Source organism: Opisthorchis viverrini, assembly GCF_000715545.1.
Source record: "Opisthorchis viverrini unplaced genomic scaffold opera_v5_70, whole genome shotgun sequence".
Classification (NCBI taxonomy): domain Eukaryota; kingdom Metazoa; phylum Platyhelminthes; class Trematoda; order Opisthorchiida; family Opisthorchiidae; genus Opisthorchis; species Opisthorchis viverrini.
The window spans coordinates 1465200-1478412 of record NW_008751726.1 but is presented as its reverse complement, the minus strand read 5'-3'; the positions used below and the strand labels follow the sequence as shown (position 1 = coordinate 1478412).

General features: G+C 45.2%; 2 protein-coding genes across 2 annotated transcripts in view; one reads left to right on the top strand and one right to left on the bottom strand.

The window, feature by feature from the left end:
• The window catches only part of T265_04340 (hypothetical protein), a gene marked incomplete at both ends in the record, with an annotated part of 61628 nt that extends 48848 nt beyond the window's left edge, over positions 1-12780 (bottom strand). Inside the window, 7 exons of the mRNA XM_009169049.1 lie at positions 2440-2638; positions 4019-4287; positions 4417-4632; positions 5349-5624; positions 5952-6065; positions 11297-11353; positions 12523-12780. Coding sequence (XP_009167313.1) covers positions 2440-2638; positions 4019-4287; positions 4417-4632; positions 5349-5624; positions 5952-6065; positions 11297-11353; positions 12523-12646 — 1255 coding nt within the window. The remainder of the gene's footprint in view (positions 1-2439; positions 2639-4018; positions 4288-4416; positions 4633-5348; positions 5625-5951; positions 6066-11296; positions 11354-12522) is intronic.
• T265_04339 (hypothetical protein) lies at positions 11747-12016 on the top strand (the record flags this gene model as incomplete). The annotated part of the gene is made up of 1 exon (XM_009169048.1): positions 11747-12016. The coding sequence occupies one exon, from the start codon at positions 11747-11749 to the stop codon at positions 12014-12016; it is 270 nt and encodes an 89-aa protein (XP_009167312.1).
• Positions 12781-13213: the final 433 nt, after the last annotated feature.

Sequence of the window (13213 nt, the reverse complement as noted above, 5' to 3'; positions counted from 1 at the left end):
TAGATATATATATATCGTTCAGCTGCAACACCCTTTCGGTGCCTAGCTGCCATGCCACCGGAAGGAAGCACGAGGGCTGGGACATTGCCAGGTTGTCCAAGCCTAGACAGGGGAAGTCGAGAGGCAGAGGTCGGGTTCGAACCACGGACCTTCCGGTCAGTAAATTCGCGCTCTAACCACTTGGTCCATCTCGCTTAGCTAAGCGAGATCGACGGCCTATTGTAATCTTGTCTTTGTGGACGGCTGCCAGACAGTAACTGGGCACCATTAGAACCTCACTGTAACCATTGCCAGCGGTGTAACAGGAAGATGAGTGGACGAGCCAAAACACCAACTCTCGCAACGCATATCAAAATAGAAATCTGACATCAAAATCAGTGATAGAACAAACCTGAATTACATCGGATGGGTATCCAGAGAAAACAGTTGCCTTTTTCAAGCAGGGGAAACCTGTGACTATTACGAAATGAAAGAGGGAAACTAATTTTATGGATTCTGTTCAGAGGTTAGATGAACGACTCCACCATAGTGAACTCATCTCAGTCCGTGTGTTTCATTGCATTGCTTGCGTTACTGGTTAAAAGACTGTAAATTCTGAATAGCATCGAGCATTACCAGACCTATCGAAATCAGTGTCGATTGGCTGATTTGCGAAAATGAGCGATGCGACTCACCACGGAGTTGAATTCTAAACCCATGCTTATTCTTGTGTCGACTGGTAGGATTGTCGTTTGAATAGATGAGAACAGGCCCCGTTTCTGTTACCCCATTGAATGGAACAATGTATGGAGACCATATGGGGTCCACAATTTTTCCCGTTACTCAATAAATGTGTTTCTGTCTTGAAACAAAATTTCTTGATAGTCTCCCAACTTAACCAGTAGTTTGAAAGCAAGCGACGGTTGTACATCTATCCACTATACAAAACACAACTGAACACTCGCTGTTAACACTATCAGTGACTGGTGTGCGAGCAAACAGTTTTAGAGTCCCCTCTCCCCCCCCCCCCCCCCCACCCTCTATGATTGCTGAAAACTCTTCACAAGTAGGGCGTGCCATCAAGAAAATATACCGCAGTATCTCGAAACCGAAACACGAAGCGGTCTTTGTACAATACATCTAGTTGAAGGGTATGATAAACGGGACACAACTGCAATTAAGTTGAGTCTCCCGTTAAGTTAGTTTGTAAATGAGTGTATTTCACCGGTTGAGTGTTTAGCATTCTTCTTGACCCAATACTTTATTCGATGCTAATTACCGCACTCTGTCAAACTAATCACAGCAGATCTGACGGAAAAAGTTGGGTCATTTAAAACGTGTTTTCACCCACAAAAGTACTCGATTCACTCGTTACAGCCTCACTTACTGTGCATCAAACCATCAAACTAGCCTATTGGACAAAGACTTTACTGGTGAGCAAATTTTCATCTAAACCTACAGTTCGCGTGTACTAGTCTAACTTCTGAATAACTTGCGCTTTTCCGAAGTTCAGCTTGTTGACATTCACTCCATATATGAAAAATGGGTATACGAAAAAACACGTTAGATCACTCGTCCCCGAAAGACATCAACGCTGAAGTCTACGCCCAACTGGTGTCCGCAGGATCTCGCATTAGGTAGATGATGCTACAAGTACGATATGAAAACAGTACGGCCACTTGATGCTAGCCGCGGGTAATGTACAGTTAAACGCAACAACGAAGAGATGTTTAGAGACCATTCCTTCACAAAAGTTTGACGAACACCACAAACGGTGTGCAGACTACCAAAACGGAAGGGTAAGAGGCACATTTAGGGGTCTTTAGAAAAACATAGCTCAGGTCATCCGAAAACAAGTTCACAATCTTGTCAGCTGAAGGATCAATGAGACGCAGGCGCCATTCACATTCCATAGACACAATAAACCCTCAAGCCAGATGCCAACGTGCAAAGTACTTGCAATCAGCAAAGTACAGGCGCTTTTCGAAATTTAGAATGCTGCAGGCCATAAAAATAATGCTAAGACACACCTTTACACGTGAACTCTTTAATGAAGCACTGAGAACACATAATAACTAGTGCTGATAAAAAGAACACGATCCAGTGAACAGTTCTCATGGATTTCCCAACATTGATGAAGATTAGTCAGCTGAGAAAGAATAACCCGACAACCGTTCACAGTGAAATCCATATGCTCGGGAAAAGAACGGAGCCAAATGTATCTGAAAAAAATCATTCAGTTGTAACACCCGATGCCCAGCTACCGTGCCACGCGAAGGAAGCGCGAAGGCTGAGATACTGCCGGGTTGCTCAAGCCTAGTCGAGATGCAGAGGTCAGATTCGAACCACGGACCTGCTGGTCAGTAAATTCACTTGAGCCATCTCGCCCCCTATGTGTATCTGGAGTATCACGGAATAGCTGTGAAGCACTTTACTAGTTAGATGTCACTTGATACTTACGAGATTCTGTGTTGGCTACGGATGGCGCGACCGACCGAGATGATGTTAACTCAGGTCCAATCTGCATGCTGTCTGCGATGAATGACTCATTCGGTACATGTGTTGTGAGTTCAGAAAGGCGGTAGTGGTCGTCATCAGTTCCAAGCAACTCATCAAGCTTCTGCTGGAGCGCTATTGACCCAGCAGACATTGGAAGAAGCTATAATTGTGGGAAAGTAAAGGCAAAGTAAAGAGAATAAACAAAAAGTGCTCCGATCGTTAATCTGCTACCAATGAATGCGTATTTGTCTTTATCTGTCACAATGACATCCAAATTTACAATAGTTTGGTTTTCCCATACACAAAAGTCAGCGGATGGTCCACGCAAGAAGTAATTTGAGGACACTGAATCTGCTGCCTTATGACAATTTTGTACGCATCCGAACGCATATAAGATACCGCAATAGCCTCCACCTCCATTAAACATCATACGTAACTCTCAACTACAGTCGACTCCTCTGAAGGACAGTATCGCATATACAAGCATCATAACGTAGATACTAAACTTGTATCAGTAGTATTCCGTAGCCTCGGTTGTTACAGGGTTCTCTCCACTTAACAGTCATGTATATTTCTGTTTTCCTATTAAAGACTGGTATTCTGAAAACCCCGGTGAGAATAACTGCCTATACATGCTACAGACAACAATAACCACATGGTCGAAACCAAGTCGTCTAAAAATGGATGATGCAACAGTTGGGCCATACATCATATCATCTCCAATAGAACCATCCAATCATCGAAGCTAGCCATCTAGGCGCGTATGTCTAACACAACCAGCTTAGGCGACATACGCAGCCAGGAGATAAGCTCTTCAAAAAGGGCCACTATGCTACTGGCCAAACCGCCTCCACCAACGTTGATAACTCTCAAGAGCATTCATCCTCCGTGCATCTGAGCAAAAAAAGATCGTTTAGGTGTAACACTCGGTAGACAGCTAGCACGCTCCCCGTAGGAAGCACAGGGGCTGAGCTAGTATCAGGTTGCTCAAGCCTAAACAGCAGGAACCGAGATTCAGAAGTTGGGTTCAAACCACGGATCAGTAGGTTCGGGTCTTAGTCACCAAACTATCTCGAGCAAGGAACTCGGAAGTCTGTTCTTCAAAATTCTAATAGACAACTGATACTGGACCACGAGAAAAAGCTATCAATATGCACTAGAAGTTAGTTAAGTTCTTGGTCGCATATCCGATTATTCAGTCAGTTCCGGATTGTGAAGCTTCATCACTATTCCCCATAGGGGCTTCTGTTCGGGCGTCACTCCAAATGGATGGATGGCTATGATTCACAACCATCTGGTCAAAGAGAGGGCACTCCTGAACTGATGGACTCAAGCTCTTAGTAGAAGAGATAGTCTCCCTTAGGAAGAATACTACTGTGGCATGTTCATATGCGTCGTCCAACCACTGGGGCCATCGTATTCTGACAGAACTTCCAAATAAAGTAGCGGCGAAATGAGATGAAAAAGAGGAGTGGAAGCAACAGTCAATTTTCCCACCGCGACAAACTTTACGAACATAACCGATGTAATGATGACTTACTTCAGTCGAAATCTTAGCGTTTGGTTGAAAGGATTCACCGTAGGCCATCCTAATTTTCTTCTTATTTGGAGATACGGGGGCCTTGGCCGCAGCTGCAGCAGCTAACGCGGTGGCTGAAAGATTCCGCTTGATGCGCTCCCGCCGTTCTGTCTCGGCTTGTTCTTTCCTACGACGATCTTCTTTGCGTATCTGACGTTGTCTTCGAACAAGAGCCTGTAAATCCGCTCGTGAGACATTGGTCTTTCGATTGCATACCGTACCATCGGTGTCTATAAATGAGAGATTACCGGTTTAAGTGTGATGAACATAAGCATCATGGAGAGAAATGTTGTGAGACGACCTATTTTATTGGTTCCTGTAGCAGATAATAACTAACTAGTCCAAATATAGAGCCGTACTTGGGCAGTCATTCACGTTCATGTGCCGCTCTCTTCGGTACAAACCCCTTTTCAATCCATTTAATGTTTTGGGAGCTGGTAGATCATCTTTCTCGTATTGCATTGGGTCACCATGTCTCGTCGTACCGTCACCATCGGAATGTGCAATCAGCGAACCATGTGGGTTTTCAACAGAGCGTTTTGCTGAAGCTACATTTCCCTCCTGTTCCAGTTCGTCTGCGAAAAAATAACAAGGTCATTGATTCACGAGGGGAATTGGGATATATACAGTTGTAGAAAACCAATAAAACAGTACGTCGGAGACAGGAAATAAAAAACGGGATTAGCCCTAAGTAGCACTCTGTGTGCGACACGTATGGAGATGTAAATGTTGCAAAGAGAGAACGGAAGCGATACTGGGGAATCAAAGTAAAGGATTCCTAAATAAACAATAGGGAACAATGATTATAAATATCTAGGTTGGACAGATAACACAAGTGGAAGGATGCTGTATTCACAGGAAAAAGAATCACCGGAAATACATGTTCACATGACGTTTCAACTGTGCAAAGTACTCGTTAGACGCATGAAATCTACAGGACGAAGGAAGCCAACGGCAGTTTAACCGCTCGAAAGAAAAGGAACAATGCCATGGCTCCTCTATGGAGAAACTGTTCTTTACAAGAGACTACTCTTGGTCGGCGCCTCCAAGTGGACTCTCCAGAACGGAACAGCTGTTTTGGCAATCAAACAGTTTTTGTGAGAAATCTGTTTTACGCAGGACTCGTAAATGCCTGGATGGAATGAAACAGTATGAGTGGTCTGAAGTACATCACGTCATCCAGTACGCATAACCAGCTACTTACATGACACCATCCAGCTGAAGACGTGTTTTATCAGGCGAATTCGACACAGGGTAATAAAAATTGAAGACTAATAGTGTGCCGACGAACCTTCTTTACTGGATCTCTTCATGCCAAAGTGTCGCCGAATTAGTTCTTGACCAACCCTCCATGATCCTGGTCCGTATTCTTCAAGTTTACGTGAATGATCATGGGTCGATGGGTCACTCTCATTGGCGACGATACGTTTGACCATACGTTTGTTCGGTTTGTCCTGGATGCGTTTTTGACGAAGAAGCCTCGAAGGTATGGTTAAACTTCTTCGATGATAAACGGCTTGTTCGAAATCATTCACCAAGAGACCATTGGTTTGGGAGAAGGAGAATCCTTGAGAAATTTTTAAAAAATGGACAGAAAATTCGGAGGAATTATGCATATGAGATATACAATAAAATCGCCTCGACAGGTATAAGCTGAAACTTTGAATCGCGGTTCGTTATCCCAGGGATGAGACACTAAGAAAACTCAGTGGGAATCTATCAGTTTTTATCGTTTACAATGGAGGCAGTTATCATAAGGAACCATCTGCGTTTTACAGTGGATTTCTAGTCGGTTGTTGTACATTAAGTGAAATGTGTTAAAGAGGTTCACGCAAACAGTGTCACGCATCTAGGTTGAAATTTCTGAAATAGCAGGCTGCATAGTCAAACGTACCGAAGTAGGTAGGAGGTAGTAACCCCTCTGTCACCTTTCGCAACAAAGGCCGTTCAGAGGGTTCCAGAAGAAAATCCGGCTCCTCCTGGGCTTTTTCCGACTCATCAGATTGACCTAAACAGAAGCAAGAGAACAGACATGATACACCAACCACTGGATTACATTACCTAGAAACAACATTCCATGATCTACTACATTTTGTCAGCCAAACTGGCTATCCTAAACCAGTGAGCTGCAACAGAGTTCACGAAAAAACGATTTCATGGAAATCAAGAATGGCACAAAAGTGGCTATCAGCATTTGAAGTGTGTGGAGTGCTCATACAAACCGTTTTTCGCCTTAAAGTCCTATAGTGCTCATGAAGCCGCATCAATAAATTTGGGCCAATACAACAAATGAAATAATGATTACCCACTTGTGTATATGCAAGATATTTACTTAAAACTAAAAATGTGAGGCGAGAGGAACTACTTTATTGGTAGGGTAACCAACAACACGGAGCATGATTTCCACCAAGCCATTCAGCATATTGTCGCATAGTCCTCACTACAGCAAAGCCGGCAATCCGTTCAAAGCTATACAGTGGCCCAGTTATCACTTCCTGAGCATTCTAGGTGAGCCCCAAATCTAGAGTGTACTATAGCCACTCAAAAACAGTAATACTGAAGAATGGAAAGGATCCCACAGCAGTGTAAAGGTTTGTGTACCTCCATTAACCAATGAGCTGCGGACGCCTCCCCTCTTTAACTTTCAGATATTCACTACTCTTCCTTACTTACCCAGCTGCCAGTCACATTTCCAAAGGGAATTTCGTAAGGACTGGCAGATCCGTTCACCGGCCTTTGCCATTAGCTGCAATACCTACAGTAAGCTCGACCGCCATGATCATAATCATTCTTTAGACCCTGAAAGCTTTTAAGATTCACACTCTGAAAAAACCCGAACGACAGACTACTCTTGCATGTGCACCGCATTCAATCTTTTTTGGAACAATGATTCAAGACCCAAATATGGATGCTAAACTGACCTCCCAATTGATTTCCTTTCGCTTCCGGTTGCGCATCTCTGGTGGTACAGAAGCCATTGCGACTGGTTCTACCAGGGTTGGTGATGCCCTAAGCCACCAAGCTGAAGGGTCTTTGCTTGAACAGTTGTCCGCTGATAGTCGCCTGTGTGCGACACATTTGGCAATGTCTGAGAGTATCCCATGAACATGTCGATAATCGCTACTTGTACTCGTACCTGTTTACGCCCCAACAGACTGGCTCTGATAGCCTCAAAGGCATTTTTGCAGAGTTGTGAGTGCCTTACTGTGGTGGGCTAAGAGCTCGGATAGTTCGTGGTTCCTATGGATATGAATGTGCACGAAGGCTGACTTAGCACTCTTGAGGTTCAGTCGAATGGTCACCTTGCGCTGGAACCGAAACGCACTGACAACTGCAAACAACTGCTACAGCTATGTGCTGACTACGGACTGCTTCTGTGCAGAACTAACTTCCGAAACAAGCGAAGCCACTTGGAAACTTGGTGCCCCATCATGCAAACCAACCTCCAGCAAGGATAGATCATACCGCCATTAGCTACAGGTAGCATGGGTTGGTTACAGATTGTCGCTCGTTCTGAAACATTTATGTAGATTCAGATTACGCCGTGGTTCATTGTCGCTTGTCGATGCGCTTTTCAGAACGCGTGATGCGCGCATCCCGCAGGAGCCACTGAGAAGCTCTCGGACCCGGATGTGAGGCAAACCTGTGAAGGGCGAGATGGCCCAAGTGGTTAGAGCGCGAATTTCCTGACCGGAAGGTCCGCCGTTCGGACCCGACCTCTGCCTGTCGACTTCCTCTGTCTAGGCTTGAGCAACCTGATAGTATCCCAGCCCTCGTGCTTCCTTCGGGTCGCACGACAGCCGGGCACCGAAAGGGTGCTGAACCTACAAGATTCTCTTTTAGACAATAGGTTCTCTAATATCGACTCTTTCTGGAAATTGTTGTACACAGCTCTTCAAAATGCAAGGCGCTAGGCTTGTGTGACAGCGAAACCAACTAGATCGAAGCACTGGATATAAAATCAGGAGTTAATTCAAATAAACTGACAAGGGTGTATGGGAGTGGCGCACGAGTGTCTTCGCCAATGTTGCCATCAACAACGATAATTAACACTTCGATAACACAAAATATTGCTAGCCAGGAGATTTAGTTCTAATGCAAAATAATCATATGACCATGTAGGCTGATATGAAGAAAAGCATAAGGTGCATATACCTAATAGATACGCACAAACCAGATGTATGGGTCACATCTAGATTTACACTCACTTTCAACCGAGTTTCCATATTTATAGAGTTTCGAATTAGCCTGTCAGCAAGAAGCCGGGCCATACAATAGTGTGACGGTTTTTGTGCCTCTTTTATCCATTAGACTATACTATAGTGTCCGCGCCACACTCATGGTCTCTCGTACCATGCTCGCCAGTGGTTGGACCAACAGTCTCTTGGGCTTCCGGGTTGGGGGTCGAAACATACGTGCCGACTTAGTCTATAAAAAGTGGGAATGCACTTGCATTTCATGCCAAACGCCACTGCTTTGTGGTTAGGCATCGGAGCCAAAGGCTTTCGTCGAGAACCCTAATCATCCTCTTGTCTAAGTTCGGAGGCCCCCGTACAACCGTGATTCCTACAGCAAAAGATGTTGACATGCCACTTTAGTCGCGTCACACCATCAGCCTCATCCGTCCTGTGAACAAAAGGGTAGGCAAGCAAAACAGGCTACTGTCTCTCTCCTTCCTTTTCTGCATACTTCTACTTTCCCCTCCCCTCTATACCCAGTTAGGAATTCTTTTAGGCCTATCTGTTAGGACTGACTGCCCTGTTCATCCTGCATTGGACTTGGTCGCAGCATCTGCGCATTAGCCGACAGTGACAGCCTCAGGCACCTCGAAATCCACCTTAGAGCCTTGACGCCCAGTCTACCTGGCTGCATTGAATGTTCGGACTCTGAAGCGAGCGGGACAACAAGCTGCTCCTGCTCTCACGCTTGACAACGATGTGTGCTGTGTATCGGAAACAATAATTTAAAATGCTAAAAAACTACCCCATCTATCTCCACTCGCTTCCGGTTGCGCCCTTCTGCCGATTACCAGGTCACTGTGACAAGATGTACAGAAGTCGGCATCGTCCTAAGTAACCAGGCAGAGGGAGTCTCGCTTCAGCGGATACCCGTTGATAGTCGCCCGCGCGCGGTTTGTCTACCAACGCAGATGAAGGAACCTCACAAGCGGGAGGATGATCGCTACCTCTTTGTCGAGTATGTTTACGCCCAAACAACTTTAACTCAGACACCTCCAGAGAAGACTTTTATGAAGCCTTCATTGCTCTGTTACGTCGAGCTAAAATGTGAGCTAAAATATGTTATGGAGATCTGAATGCACAAGTGGAGAGGCCTAAAGCATCTGAGACTTGATTCGATGGTCGACTTGGATCAAACTCCGTAGGTACAGATCTTGGCGAGCGGCTGCCACAGCTATGTGCTGATCGCAGACTACTTTCATGCAACGCCAGCTTCCAAAATAACTGAGGTCGTCTGGCCACACGGTGCCAGCCACTGACACAGATGACTAAAGGGAAGGACGCAGAAGGCCAAGAATGTCTGAAGATTATTTCAGTGCAGGTGGTTCCCACAAATCGTCTGTGAACGAAGCCAGAAAGGACTAAAATGGCATGACAGCCTTTAATCAAGACACCTGACCGGGCATTTTGAACAACAGTCCTCCTTACATGCTGTCTCCTAGTTGGATCCTCGAACTCCAACAGAACCCCTGAAGGTTAACCTGGAACCCTGTAGGTTCTTGGGGATTTACGGTTGCACATGTCCTCTCGAGCGGTCCGGATGACCACAGACCCTCAGTGTCCAAGGACGGGAGTAAAGTAATAAGTCAGTGCTTGATTGATCTATCTGACTCCATCTGGAAGAAAGAAACATTCTCAGATAACTGGATAGAATCGGAGATGGTGCCATTTTTTATTTTAAAAAAAGGAGTTGTAGTGACCGCAGTAGTCACGGAAGGATCAGTCTGGCTCAATTCACAATGAGACTCAGCGTCGCTTGTGCTCCGCCGCCTTATGGTGACCCTCGATAGCGCCAAACAGAATTCCGACCTTACAGGGGTTGTGCTAGCCAAACCTTTACATTCCGCTAGGTGCCATAAGTATGAATCGCCACCAGTTTTAGTATTCCTGAGTTTTCGAAGCGCATTCCACGCAGTTGAACGGTCTGTTCTTTTTAAAAAGCTTGCTCAGCAAGAATTGCACCGGAATTTTGTTAATAGGTTTCAGACTTCTCAGACTTCTGAGTGCGATAGTATATGAAGAGCTTCTCAAAAGCTTCTGTATACAAAATGTCCCTCAGGTATACCTACACACCCCATTCATGATCGTCTAAATAATCATGCAGACGCTGGAAGAGCTTCAAAACTCCGACGTTCAAATCCACGTTGGACATCCCCGTTAATCAGCGGGGAAATCACAGATGCAACAAGATAAAAACGTTAGTGTCGAAATATTGGTAACTCGAGTGTTTATTAGTGGTTGATGACATGTTCACCGAGCTTGGCAATTAGCTTATAAATTACTAATCGGGGAGACGTCACCAGTGTACAGATGAATTAGACCACCCCCTCCCTAAGTATTAAGAGCTACACTCGCCCAATCTCAAATCCTCACGAAACTACCATACTTTGGCACAGGGTCTACAACTGACGTATGGGCTGCATTTCATGTCAGCTAAGATAAAACATTCACTTTGCCAAAGCTGACTATAAGAGAAGATGCGTATTTCCGGATGGAGATATCATGAACTATATTTGACCCTTTAATGTCTTCAGTTTACGACTGCCCATAGTCACTAAAAAAACGAAACGTTGAAAAAAGCATCTTCCCGGGAATCATGGTAAACTAACCGCTGTTCAACACTGGTGTCGCTGTCACTGAGTAACGAACTTCAAACGGTGTATGACTGACGGCAGTGAAGCATCAGTGCCAACACTGATGTTGCTGTCATTGATGATGATGATGATGATGATGTATGACAGACTCAAACCAGTCATCGGCAAGGTATTTACTTCACAACGTAGGCAACAGAGCAGAGAGTGCATTTGCTTTGCATCTGTTCATTTTTTTCTTTTCAACCTGGGCATTTAACCCCACTTTGTTACAGATGTACAGCAATCCAAACATCCAGAATAGGGCTATTACAAAGGCGGTTAAATTAGACCACACAGTATACGTGCTATTTCCAAAACATATCCAACAGGACGAAGTGCACCAACAGCAGAAAAAGGAAATTGCTTACCAAACTGTAGCTCAGCCTTTTGACGGTCGACAATTTTGCGTAGCCGGGCGAGGGATTCTGCAACAAAACGACAATGGGTGAGCGATAGCAAGAATCTAGTGAAATCACGCCTTTCATGTGAATCATCATTGGCATACACTACCTGACTGCCGACCTGAAAGACATCCATGGAAGAATATTTCAACATCAGGGAAGCTTTAGGACGAAGCAGCTAAACGATCATACAGAGCGTAGGGTCCTCCGATCGGGAGCATCGTCCGAATTCCAGTTGACACATGTAAGCCGTGCATTGTTGAGTACCAAGAAAGCATAAGCGGCCTTGCAGCAACCTAGCGGCTAAACGATGTTATCACTGAAAATATATGGAGCCAGTCAATGCCTTCAATCGAGGAGCCAGCCAAAACTGGACCATATGGCCTTAACGGAGTGGAAGGTCTCAAGGCTTGACGAATGTCTGGATTGCTCATGCTTGTACACCGTCTTTTCCCGTGGTTGATGATGGACAACATTTGGTTTCGAATCATACGGACACCCGAAGAGAATGCTCGTCGTGTTACAACATGCATTTTCACTACAAACCAACAAACCACAGCGACTAGACTACGAAATCACTCCGGAGAATTCAGCAACGATGTGGCGTGGGAACCTAGTACTGGCGTTCCAGTCCATCGTGGTACGCTCACAATTTCAGAGGATCTAACAAAATTCATTGAATATTAAAAAACGGTCATCTAAAAGGCAGTAGTCCGACATATGTTTGCGGGAGTTAGACGGTCGTGTTGCCTCGATAACTGAAAACGTGACCCAATTTTAAAAACTTGTGGAGCATGAAAAACCCAACCAAGAGCTCCTAAGGTACTCCAGTGATTCCAATGACCTCAAAACACTCCTCTTTGTCGAAACGATCAAGCCGCGAAGTCTAATCAAAATTGGTTGGGTGACGTGGAATTAGCGTCCAGCCACTAGAGACTGAGAATCCCTGGATGACTAGAAACACATGCCACCTAGGAATATTTCACTGGAAGTTTTTGTGATGCAGAGTTCCGAGGTCAGAGCGGCACTGGCTTGGATGAAAAAGTTTAAGACCTAAGCTCAGATCTCAGGGAACCGTTGAAAAGCCACTGATGAACCCTCGGCCATGGTAAAGGATAAAATCGAATACAGCTACTTTACATATAAGGATTTCAAAGCTTGAACGTGACCAAAACAATCAAGGACTAACTCACCATCGGAGAGCTTTGTGCAAAGACCTTGAGAATCAGAGCACTCAAGAACATTTTGAGGGACGGGTTCTCGCCCGCGACCGTTATGTTGGGCACCCAAGTGAGGGAAATCCAGATGAACAGGCATAAATGTCACTCTAAGTGAATGTGTGGTGGTCTTTATACGCAGTTAGCTTGGAAATCCGGTATAACACTACCCATTGGGCTGAAGCGGGTCTGAAACGGAATGAAACGGGGCCATATGCCGCCAAGGTCAACAACCTTCACACAGGCACCCTTCTTTCAAGGTCACTTTTCAGTTCACGGATTCACGGATTGATACACAATGAAAAAATTTTGTCTAATGAATGTGTGTGCCCTGAGCTTGAAAATTTTCTTGTTATGTCCCTGCCGGGGGTTTGCTGGGTCAACGGTTAAAAACCTGTTTACCAAGCTTTGCTCAAACATGGCGTAAGTAAGAATTAGGTCCCCTCGGAGGCGACGGTACTCCAGGGGAAAGAAATCAAGTATCACGAGACGCATTTCGTAGTCCACGGATTTGAGGCTGGCAACCATCCTCGTGGCGGCCCGCTGGACACGCTCAATGAGGGTGTGGTCTTTCGTGCGTCCTGAGTAGACAACTTCGTTGGTGTACTCCATTTCATTCACAGATCCACGGATCGAGGCTTCCGCACGTAATTCCCTGGTCGGTTTT